Consider the following 12,878-nt stretch of genomic DNA (forward strand, 5'->3'; position numbering starts at 1 on the left):
CGTGTGTCACAGTAGCGAGTGACATACAGATATGCATGCCTGAGTGCTGAGTAGTCGGTAATACAAGGCAAAGGCAGAGTCCTTAAAGCGCCATCTAGTGTCAGTAGATGAGACTTTTCCAAATTCCAGGATAAAATCGGTTTGGTTTATTAAGGTGCCCCCAACATAAGTGCGCGTTCCTCGGGCGTGTAAGCCATGTGAGCACCGTGTGTGCGCCGCGAGCGCGCTACATAAGCGTCGCGCGTAGCCGCCATTTGACGTGTGTGGAGAGTGCACGTGGCGCGCACGCGACGCTCACGTTGACTTTCCCCGCCACTAAAACTATTACAAAATCAGTCAGTCATAATTTTATTCTTTATCCACAGCGTCGTTTCATAGTGCCATCAACGCCGGAGCAAGACAAGATACCGTTCGCGCGCGTCAACCACAACAAGTATATGGTGACTGACAAGACCGCTTACATCGGCACTTCCAACTGGTGAGATTATATTATTCATCTAGGTTCTAGACCTTATTTTAATTTTGGAACGAAGTTCCTTATCGCGCGTTGCGAAAGGGGGCTAGACAGAAAAAATGAAGACGGAAAGTTGTAACGTCACTTTTGACACGACACGACACGCGGTAGCGCGTGTTTCTCTCCCTCTCTCTCTCGCATTGAACAATGTTATGTAGCGACGATTTTTTTAGTGTATACATCTTTTTTTAAGTATGTACATAAGAGATAATAAACTGGAACTTCGTTCCATCTGGGTGTCCCTTGACACCTCTCAGGACTTCCATTATAATATTGTAAATGCGAGTTTGTCTGTTATCTCTTCAGATTTTTCCTAAGCCAAGCTCCTAGCCCGATTTAGATGATAGTTATGAAAATACTTATATGCTCGGGAAAGGACATAGAATAGATTTTCTGTCAGAAAATCGATTCCGTGCGTTAAAAGAATTTATAGACTAATAATATAAATGACGAATGTCTTATTCGCCATCGTTGCCACTTTTGCTCTGTAAATACAAAGTTAGTACCAAAATCTCTCATGTGCTGTTCCTCACTTATAAGTTTATTATGAAAACGGCCCTAAGAGTTTTTTTAACCACAAAGAAAAGTTTATCTATGCCGATTTTTATACTATATAGTGTAAGATCTGTATATCAAAATATGTAAAAATTACATTAAATGTATATAACTTAAATTTAAATATTTGACACACCCAGGTACGGTGACTATTTCACGGACACCGCCGGCGTCGCTATAGTCTACTCGCCGCAGGAGCACACGTCGTACAACACGAGCGTCGACATCCGTCGCCAACTGCAGGAGGTATTCGAACGCGACTGGAACTCGCCGTACGCCGTCCCGCTCAGACGGCTATAGCTGTCTCTCTCGCACGATGAATATGGTATTAGTTGACGTTAGAACCAGAGTGAATAACGGCGGAGAAATTTAAAGATAACAAATGAAGACTTTAACAGTACTTAATGTATTGAGTATAATGAGAGTTTTCGATATATCATTTGCCGCCAGAGGGACGGTAGGGTCTTTCGTGTCAAATGTCGTGTCAGACAGACATATGACAGCTTTATCGTGACATGCCGAAGGCCGAAGCTATTTCGTTACATATGACAGCTGTTTGACACGGTAGACCCTACGGCTACATAGAGCCAAACATCCCTCATAGATCTTTATTATTATTATGCGACCGTAAGTGATATTTTAGATAATGCCACTACATCACTCTGGTTCTTACTCATCAGTTGACGTTGCATGCTTGGTTAAAGTTGTGTGAAATTCTAGGAAACTACTTTCGAGCACTGCGACACTAACGCTGTCCGTCTGTCTGTGACGTTAATGTCAAATCTACATAGAACATCTATCTGTCTGTCGCGACGTCACTAACGCTCGCTTCGAAAGTCTTCCTTTAAGGAGAGGTCACAAGGAATATCTAAGGGCATTCGCTGCGTTGAGCCTGTGCCCATGCCATGAGCGGGCGGCCGCGCCTTGCGCCCGCCTGCAGCGTCTCAACCACAGAAATAAATCAATAGAACGGCGACGCGCGTGCATTGCTAAGGAATCGATCGTGTCAATTTTTGCTTTGCATTTAGTTAGAACAAATAACTTACCCGTGGAAAGAAATACCTCCTTTTGACCGATTCATTTTCGTACTTCTATTTTTACAATTAAACACTGCACAATGAGGCATTTTTGCACAACCGCTCCGGTGTAATCAAGTCGAGACGTTCGCGACGACTAAATGAACGTTCAACAAATCTTGCTCACTTGTGCAAGATTAAAAAAACACGCGTACTCCACCCGCTTAACCGTTCTATCTTGATTTATTTCTGTGGTTTCAACGCAGCGCTGCTCTATGGGATGACATGAAACAAGCACGCCTCACGGGTGGCCGCGCCGGGCGCACGCTTAACGCGGCGATCGCCCTAAAACCTAGATGTTCCTTGTATATATGTTAGGTGATTACTATGTGAGTCCTTTATATTGATGGTTGGGCCACGACAAGTCACAATATCCATTATTGTGACTATTGCTATACTCCACTCGGGCTAACTTGTCGCTAGCGGTCATTGACTCCCTGTCAAAAACTTGTCATTTCCCATATAAAATTACGATAAACAATATCTGACACTTCATTGTCAATCGCGCGCATATATGGAAAATGACAAGTTTTTGACAGGGAGTCAATGACCGCTAGCGACAAGTTAGCCCGAGTGGAGTAGTCGTCTGCAACATGAATCGTTGAATATGATTATGTTTTTAATATATGACTTTGTTATACCTAATTTTAATATGCCTAATTATTTACTTACATAAATATTTGCTTCTTGGCAATAAATACACTAAAAAAGGAAAACTATAGACTAAGAACAAGATCTCTAGAGTGAACATATCAGGTACTTACAGTTGGACTTTTTTTTTAGATAGTAAAATGAATTTATACGTTTTTGGCTACAAAAGTAATAACTTATTTTAAAATGAAGTTATAAGTTTTTTAAAGAAATATTTTACACTTTGTGTTATTTTATTCATGTAAATTGTTTATTTTATTTTACAATGTTTACAACGAAAATCCTGCCATTTGCGATTCCTTTATTTTTAAACAAAAGTAAAGTATATAATAGAACAGTTTTTAGAATGTTCAATTATGAAATGAAATAAATGAAAAAAAATTAGACATGTTTAATTATTATTATTATGTCAAATTTTAACGAAGGGAGGCTTAGTTAAAATATAGTTTTATTATTATAATTAAACCACTGAAATGTAATTTTGATTTTTTCAGAATATTTTGTAAAAGGGTTATGTTTTGGTAGTCATAAAATATGATATTATAACTTATAAGGAATTGGCGTTTTGAGTTCGAATCGATTGTAAATATGGCCAAATATATTTTTCTAGGCTCATCTTACTATTAAACGCACTAATAGCAATAAGTTTAGATTCTCATAGGTGTAGATTCAAATGCGTATGTTGTATTTGTATAAGGTTATGTAACAAAATATGTAAGAAGCTACTACAGAATCCTACTTAAAATGTCACCAAGTTGCAAAGAAATGGGTGCGTATTTTTTCTGAAAATGAAATACCACTTGATTTTCATTTGTATGAACTACTTATAATATTATATAATAATAATAATATCTATGGACGCTTCACACCACGTCAGTCTAGCCCCGTGCTAAGTACCTAAAGGACTTGTGTTACAGGTACCAGAAAACGGAAATATGTTTAATACTTTTATACTATACATATATTTAAGATTTTTATTATATCCTACACATTTTTAATATACATCCAGACCCAGGAACATTGAAAACTTTTTGTTCCGTCGGCGGGATTCGAACCCGCGACCCCCGGCTTGAGCTACCAACGCGCTCACCACTGAGCCACAGAGGTCGTATATGAATCCAGATATCTTAAAATTATATTTTAATAAGCAGTATAACTGTCGCACTCACACGATTATTAATTAATTAATGGTAATTTTGGAGCGTAGTAAGGTAAGTAGGGGTTGGTTTCTCTCTCCCGATACACTGATAACAGGTGGACTTACCTTACCTTGCAACCAAATGGCAGGGCCCAAAAGGTTAAAAGAAATAAAGGAAGGCCAAAGAAAAGATGGACAGATGACATCACAAAAATAGCAGGGAAAAGCTGGATGCAAACTGCTAAAGACAGAGACAGGTGGAAAGAAATGGAGGAGGCTTTTACCCAGAATGGGGCCACGTAGCAATGGAAAAAATAATCGAGAAAAAAGATCATGAATAACAGTCTGCACTGCTAAGTGGAATTATAGCTATATAAATAAATAAATAAATAAAAAATGGTAATTTTATAAAGATTTTGACAGACAGATATTATGTATGGAGCTGATGTCAAAATCTTTATTTAATTACAGTTAAGTAGTTAATCTTAATTTTTAAAAATTGTAACAATTACTGGTAATAGAATAAAGGCTATTTTTATTTTATTTTATTTAGTTAATATTCGTGTCTGAGTTCGGCAGTACGCCATTTAATTGGTAATCTTATACTAAATACAACTATCTTATTTGAAACAATATAGAGTTTACTATATTATAAGGCGTTCTTCCTTCAAAAGTATACATATTTTGACAAAAATGATTGGAGAATGTAATTTTTATTGCTGCATAAGAATTAGAGAACCATATTGCCATCTGTATCTTTTCAATTTGACATCTTTTGTTATTACAGTCTAGGTAAGTATTGTAAAGGCGCATCACCGTGAGCATTCGCGTGTAATGTAACGTTACAGAGTCGAACATTACATCAATGAGGGAGGAGAACCGAATGCGCACCTCGTAATGATACAATGTGTAATATCTTGATACAACTTGTAACATCAATGCTATGTGCAGTGAAGTCAACTTGCTATGTAATGCTCAAAGTCGAATGTTCGCGAATGCTCGTCAGTCAGGGAGGTAGTATTGTAATGTAACGCTCAAAGTCGAATCTATAATGTTACATTACACGCGAATGAGCGAACGGTGAGGGAGCACCATAACATATTTTAATGATTTTTTGGTAATGTTTTTGATGAACTTCGTATTTTTACATACGAAATGACTAAAAACAAAGAAATTATTTTTTTCAATTTTTATTACTTCAAAAACGTTATTGTATTTTTGTCATGAATGAATTCTAAATGTTTGCGTGCCTTCTCTCCGCGTGTTTCTTGTAGATTTTTATATCTTTCTAAATAACTAGTAACATTACGGTAGAGGTAGATGGTTTAAAATGTTGATAACTACTTGCTATAAGTTATAACTAAGGGCAATATTATAATTATTGTATCGTAATCAAGCAGGTTAAACATCCCTATATTGTCATGTTTTTTTTTTGCTTGTAAACTTTAATTTTTCTATGAATTTGAATGTATTATTTACATTAGTGAAAGATTCTGCATCATATAATTTTCTATCTTTTTTTCTGTTTAAAGTTAAGCTAGTACTTTTATATTTACTAGTTTGGCTTGTGTAAAATAAATCTTTTTAATAATAATAAATTGAAAAATACAATAACAAGTATTAAATATAACAGCTCGGAATTGAAGGAAAATTTACAGCAAAAGAATAATTCTTGTATATAAACATTAAACAGTTATTTTTACAGTCATGTTGGTAAAGACGTAATTGCAACTGAAAATTTAAATTGCGTCTACATTTTTGATTGCGGTTATGTCGATTAAAATATTTTTTTATTACTACTAACGAAATTCGATCACCGTTTGTTCCGAGCTGTCCTACTTGTAGATAAGTATCATGTTCCTAGAAACTTTTCGTATTAGGCCTAACAAACTAATTTATTTCAAATGTATTGAAAATTAATGTTTTATTTAAAACTTGAAAATTTTTATAGATAATTGAAATATTTCATTTGGCACATAATTACCAAGTGAGGTGTTCAAGTCTTAACTCTTCGGGATCGTACTAAAATGTATCTGAGTGTGATATGTAAAGCAATATATATCTTGTGACTTCTATTTTATATTGTAAATATAGATATCTTCTGTGTTAATTTTGTTTTATTTACTTAGAATTACTTGCTGTCTATCCAAATGGTTGTACTGAGTCCAAAATCATGCCGTGAATCTTGAAAATTTTAATACGGAATCCTGTTTATTTGTAATTTCAAATTCAAGGCGTGTGTAGCCAGCTTCATAACATTCCTCATAGTTTATTTTTGATTTATTTTATTCTTATTCTTTTTTAGATGCAAAATAAAAAGTATCGTCAATATGTTAAACTATGTATTTGTAATTACTTTATTTAACAATAACACCAGCGCCATGTCACATACATTCATACAGTCAAACTCAGACTTATCACTAACTTAGCATATTAACCTACAAATCATAATAAAATAAAAATAATTATAAATATAAATCAATTAAGGGCCGAATCACATTACAACGTGACGCGTCGATGCGATGCATTTACATTATTTCCAAAATAACTAACCATTCAAAGAATTTATATCTTTTTGTGTAGTAAATAAAGTTCAGCTTTGAATGGGTCATTTCATTGTATCGTTGAGTCACGCTGCATTGTAAGACCCCGGAGCACACAAACAATAATAGCTTATTCTAGAATCTACTATCAGGCCTCAATGGGACTGTTTCCGAATCTTGTAATAAGTTCCAAATAGGTTATTCGATATCTATAGAAAATTTTGTTGAAGAATAGATACAAAACATGCAAATAAGCTATTTGAATCTTATTAGGAGATTATGAAAAATACCCTTAGTCGAATATAAAAATATAAAATCATTTGTAGGTCCGTAATTAAATTGAAGGTTTAATTTTGAAAAACAAAAATAAAAGGTTTGTGAACGTTTTTGTTTAACTGGGAATGTTGATAATTAACCAAAGAAAAACATGTTACAAATGTGTTATACTAAATTCCAAATAATACAAGAAATTTTAAAATTTATATACTTAGATATAAAATTATAATAGCAGTCCTCGACTGGACACATTTTGTTTGTCTGCGTTTCCCACACCATCTGCAAAAAGAAAAATAATAATTTTCATTTGCTATAATTGTTTTATTTTAGTATACCAGGAGCACATAACGTATAAAGAGGTGTTTGCGTTGAATTTTTTCGATCTACCCACATTAGTGGGTAGATTATCCTTTATCCAAGATTTTTCTTGTGTACTACCCCAATATTTTGTTTTAATTCTTGTGAATTGACAAATGATTCGGAGTCGCCCATTTATTTTAAACTATGATTACCAGGAGCGCTTAACGTATGAAGAGATGTAAATTGCGTTGAATTTTTTCGACCTACCCACTAATTCTAAGATTTTTCTTGTAAATACCCCCAATATTTTGTTTTAATTCTTGTGAATTGGCAAATTAATAGGGGTAGCCCATTTGTTTAAACTATGAAGTACCAGGAGCGCATAACGTATGAAGAGGTGTTTGCGTTAAATTTTTTCGACCTACCCGCCAATTCCAAGATTTTTCTTGTGTACTATCCCCAATATTTTGTTTTAATTCTTGTGAATTGACAAATGATTCGGGGTCGCCCATTTATTTTAAACTATGATTATCAGAAGCGCTTAACGTATGAAGAGGTGTAAATTACGTTAAATTTTTTCGACCTACCCGCCAATTCCAAGATTTTTTTGTGTACTACCCCCAATATTTTATTATAAATCTTGTGAATAGAAACAAATTAATAGGGGTAGCCCTTTTGATTTACTGCAGTACCAGAAGCACATCTATACATAAAGTTTTTTTTTTTTCCCTCATGACCCTTTGTTCCCTTTAATCTTTAAAACTACGCAACGGATTTTGATGCGGTTTTCTTTAATAGATAGAGTGATTCAAGAGGAAGGTTATAGGTATAATAACATTCATTATATAGTAGAGAGTTTTCGAAGCAATTTTAATAAATACAGCACTAATCCTTATCCAATTAAATAACTTAAATACATTGTTGATTTAATGTAGATGGCCCTTTACAACATAATATGATTTAAATGAATATTTTCGAAGATATTACAGACTTAAAAATTGCGGGAAGTAGCTTTTGCGGATGTACCGACCAATGCGGGCCACGGCCCACGGGTAATAATAATGAATACAAGTCGAAACTGCTTAATCGATTTTAATATTTTTTAAATACCCGTGGCTATATATTTTTAAATACCTACCCGATGCGAAGTCGGGGCGGGTCGCTAGTAACGTATAAATAAATATGCCAAAAACTATCACTTGATTTATTCACAAATTTACAAATATATAATATTACATAAATCGCAGTACAGACACAAAGTTAAATAGAAACCCTAAAAACAGTGAATGTCAAATTACATTTCGAAATTCGGCATTTATAGCAAAAAATAATTAATAATAATTTCGACTGCCACTTGGCCGTTCCTGCGTCGGGGCGGGGATGCGCAGGACATGGCGGCTACGCGTAGACAATAGGTATGCAATATGCATGCGGCCATGTTGCAGTGGGCGTGACACATTGCTTGTCGGCACCCCCCGAAGGCGCGTGGCGCTGTCCTCCACGATTGATTCTGAAGCTAGCCGCATTCGCCCGACTGCTACTACATTTACACCACCTGCTGATATATTCACACTGTACCTAGGCGTGTGTGCCGCTGTCCGCCACGAAATCCCTGGCCTCGTCCTGCGTCACGCACTCGACGTGCGACAACAAGGGTTTTGGAACTTTGTAGAAAGCCACTTCCGGTGTGAATGCGGCCATCATTTGCCTAACTACAACTATATTCACATCTCACCTAAGCGTGAGCAGCAATTCCGGCGTGAAGCTCACCGCATACGCCCACTTGCTGCTATCATCACACTGTACGTAGACGGTAGACACGCCTAGGTATCGGGCTGTACTCCACGAAGTTCTTTACGTAAACTTCACTGCGTATAAAACTAATCAGACTTTCGGTGTGAAGCTAGCCGCGTTCGCCTAAATAGTCCTACCTACTTAAGCGTGCCCTGGCGTCGTCCTGCGTCACGCACTCGACGTGCGACACTTTGTTGCGGAACTTCCGGTGTGAAGCTAGCCGTATACCAACTACTACTATATTCACACCTGCTGCTATATTTCACACTGTACCTAGGCTTGTGAGATGTGCTCCAGCAGATTTTATTTATCAACTATATTCACACAAAAATTTGTCTATTTCACCAAAACCTACTTAAGCATGTGTGGCGCTGTCCTCCACGAAGTCCCTGGCCTCCTCCTGCGTCACGCACTCGACGTGCGATACTTTATTGCGGAACTTCACTCCGTAAAATTTGTGCGCGTGCTCCAACAACTCCGGTCTGAAGGTGGTTGTGATGAACTGCGCTGACGATGACAGCTCGTGGATCATGTTGGCTATCGCTTTACGGTGCTGCGCGTCGAGCGCCTGCAAGCGAGAAAAATAAATTCTTGTTCAAATGTTATGACTAAAAATATACTGAAAATGATAATAAAATTACATACTTGTGTAACTTTTAGTTATAAAATACTTAACTAAGATATAAACAAAAATAAATTCTACCATGCCACGCTGTAAGATTAACCATATTGTCTGTAATCTGTATCGCAGTAGAACATGCAACAAACCTGACCCATCGTGTTTTCGAATTGAATCAACGTTTTTATTTTAAGAACTATTTCATATACATGTATAACTATATGTTACTATACTGTACTCGACGAAACATGGTAGTAGCGGTCATTGACCCCTTGTCAAAAACTTGTCATTTTCTATATAATCCGTGATTGACAATGAAGTGTCAGACGTTGTCAATCGCGGTTTAAATAGAAAATGAAATTTTTTTGACAGGGAGTCAAGGACCGCTACCGCCTTGTTTCGCCGAGTACAGTATAGGCAACATTACTACACTCGACATACCTGGTCTATCTCGTCGAACAGGTAGAAGGGGGCAGGGTCGCACTTCTGTATGGCGAATATCAGCGCGAGCGCCACCAGCGACTTCTGCCCGCCGGACAGCTGGTTCATCTCCCTCATGTCGCCCTCCCCCCCGGTGAACGACACCTTGATGCCCACGCCGGAGAACTGCTCCGCGTTGGCGCGCTGAAAGCACGGAGGTGTTAAAAAAATAGGCCTATTGGCAATGTTTTTACATTACAGTGTGCTCGGCAAATCGAGGCGGTAGCGGTCATTGACCTTTTTAGTCTAGGCGCTAAATGAAAAATGCTAGCACTGTATTCAGAGTATTTAAGAAAAAATGAGCTCTTATAAAGACACAGATTATTATAGATTCATCGGAAAACCTCTTGGTTATCTCTTCGTATGATAATTTCCAATTGTTTATGAGTTTGAAGTGATGTAATTCATATCGTGTTATGCAAAATACGATATCACCCTTAGGGCGGATTCGACAAAACTGGAGTAAAATTTTACTCGAGTATAACAGCACAAATCCAGCTTACTCTTAGATTAGGAAACAGAAGAGTAAGCTGGTTTTGGGTTTTTTCAACTTCTAATCCAATGCGGGGGAAGATAACTAAATCTGACCTGATTTAGTTCTCTTCCCCCGCATTGGGGCCGCTGATTCCGCTTCAAATAGGCACAAAAAACAGCTGGGTATGTTATGTCCAGACTCCAGCGTACTTGTTTAATCAGTCAGTGAGTCAAATTATTATTCTCGTGATAGTTATACTATGTACACACTAACTTCAAGTTTGGTCGAATTGGGTCTTACACTGTTTTTGAAGAAACGACAAGTTTTTTGACAGGGAGTCAATGACCGCTACAGACAGAATTCCGCGATTTCAGAAAAGGAAAAATTGCTGCAAAGTTTAAAAAAAGGAAGGTGTCACTTAAAAAATCAAAATTGTATTTCGGATTAGATTTAATTTACTCTCAATGAGCCCTTTCATTTGATACCTATATTGCAGAAGTGTTTTTGATACCTACATTGCAGAAACAACTATTCCCCATGGATGAGCCACCATATTAGACGTAGAATAACATTAAATTCGTTTCCGAGTTACTCTCAATAAGCCCTATCATTTGATAACCATATTGCAGAAGTGCATTAAAAATAACTATTCCCCTATCTTGGATTAGCCGCCATATTGGACGTAGAACATTACATTCGTTTTCAAATTACTGTCAAAAAGTCCTTTCATTTGATATCCATATTGTAGGACTGCATAGAATATAATTTGTCTACGCGCAACGCGAGACATCATCTGCGCGTCGATCCAACTCTAGCGCCGCCGCGCCGCCATCTTGTCAACCAATCGAAAACCTCAAGAAGATATTTTTCAATACGTGTTAATCTTACATACGAATAAAAGTTATGATTTTACTTGTAGACTGGTTTTTGTGTGCAAAACTATTTCGCCATCTTAGATGGTCAGCCATATTGGATATAGGGTGATGTTATGTGACACACATATATTATACTTCAATAATATTGAGTTCCAAAATTTTATCCGAACAGATATAATACGTACATACAGAGCGAGTTAGATAAAAGCTTTTAAAAATTGCCCAAACTCTTTATTAATTTCTGGTTTTTAGGTTCTCCCACAAGTTTGCAACCTTTTAATCTACATAAAGATGATTTTAGGAAGAAGAGAAGACTTATATCAGTTATATGAGTGGTGGCCGCAAAGGAAGATTCGAGTGAGGTGGTATACTCGGTCAGGCCAAAGCCCATGTAAAAGATTTCAACTGTCGATACATAGTGTAACAAAACAAAGTAATAATAACTAAGTATGTATGTATAAAGCTTTGGCCAAACCTGTGCCACCAAAGCGATGGCGAAGCTAATAAGTAGACGCTACCCATCAGGCTACCTTTCCACTAGAGCTGAGCGGAGCTGTGTTGCGAGGAATGTGTTTTTGAAAACCAATAGAATCGCTTCATTGACATGACTATGCCATGACATCGCTCAGCGCGGCGATGCTATTGGTTTTCAAAAACACATTCCTCGCATTTCCCAATACAGCTCCGCTCAGGTTTGGTGGAAACGCAGCCTAAAATTGCGGTCGCACAGATGTGCAAAGCGCCATAATATTGTATGGGTAGCGTCCGCCGCACGGTAGACGCTCCCGCTTTGTAGTCGCTTTGGTTGGATTAAATCAGCTCTTTTATTGTTTAATTTACCTTATTATTAATTAAGCTGTAGATGATAATTTTCAGGGAAATTAAACATTTATTTGAGCTCATTTATTTTTTATTTTTTGTCTCTTTAGAATGTAACTTTTTTGCACATAGTTTTTAATTTAAACTTCAAATTAAAAAAATAAAATAACGGATGCTTCTTTTTTCTTCTACGTTCGACCTCTTGTTACGTAGTTTACATACTCTTTGATAATAAAGAATGAAAAAATACTGTCCATTTAGCGCATATAAAAAAAGTTGTACTGTTAAACTCACAAAAAATTGACAAGTAAACTAAAAATCTGTAGAACCACTCATCTGTACAGACTATTTGGTCGGCGTAATTAAATTAGTCGTAGCAAAAGACGAAACACTTTTTCAAGTACACTACCAGGAAACAAAGGCAGTTCGTTTGAGGGCAGAATGGGTATAGAGAGTTTTGATTACAATGATTTTGCCTTTTACGGGTGCGGTACGTATGTTGAAGTCTTCTCGTTTGGTTTGCTTTTTAAAGCACCATTGGAAGAATATATCAATTCTTATGAAGAAATAAAATTGCCAGCTTCTGCAGAAAGTTCATTTGAAATTCGATGTCTAGCAGAGTATATTATGCAAGATTGCTATATTTTTGAATTTGACTTCAAGAGCCGCAAATCACTGGACTGGGTTCAGATTGAAACCATTAATGTACGAGAAGCAAATAAAAATTCAAAGGATTTACTAGGTGAGGATTACGAAGATTGGA

General features: G+C 36.6%; 2 protein-coding genes across 5 annotated transcripts in view; one reads left to right on the plus strand and one right to left on the minus strand.

Annotated features, from left to right (window-relative positions):
* LOC121733712 (5'-3' exonuclease PLD3-like) overlaps window positions 1-2,063 on the plus strand; it is a 107,340-nt gene extending 105,277 nt beyond the window's left edge. For all 4 annotated transcript variants that reach the window (XM_042124058.1, XM_042124061.1, XM_042124060.1 and 1 more), the window contains exons 11-12: window positions 366-478; window positions 1,210-2,063. In XM_042124058.1, coding sequence (XP_041979992.1) covers window positions 366-478; window positions 1,210-1,369 — 273 coding nt within the window. In that variant the 3' untranslated portion in view covers window positions 1,370-2,063. The remainder of the gene's footprint in view (window positions 1-365; window positions 479-1,209) is intronic.
* A 4,196-nt stretch (window positions 2,064-6,259) lies between these two features.
* LOC121733711 (structural maintenance of chromosomes protein 3) overlaps window positions 6,260-12,878 on the minus strand; it is a 32,849-nt gene continuing 26,230 nt past the window's right edge. The window contains exons 22-24 of the mRNA XM_042124057.1: window positions 9,908-10,090; window positions 9,203-9,415; window positions 6,260-7,032 (exon numbers count right to left, since the gene is read on the minus strand). Coding sequence (XP_041979991.1) covers window positions 9,203-9,415; window positions 9,908-10,090 — 396 coding nt within the window. The 3' untranslated portion in view covers window positions 6,260-7,032. The remainder of the gene's footprint in view (window positions 7,033-9,202; window positions 9,416-9,907; window positions 10,091-12,878) is intronic.

This window comes from Aricia agestis, chromosome 14, assembly GCF_905147365.1.
Source record: "Aricia agestis chromosome 14, ilAriAges1.1, whole genome shotgun sequence".
Lineage (NCBI taxonomy): Eukaryota > Metazoa > Arthropoda > Insecta > Lepidoptera > Lycaenidae > Aricia > Aricia agestis.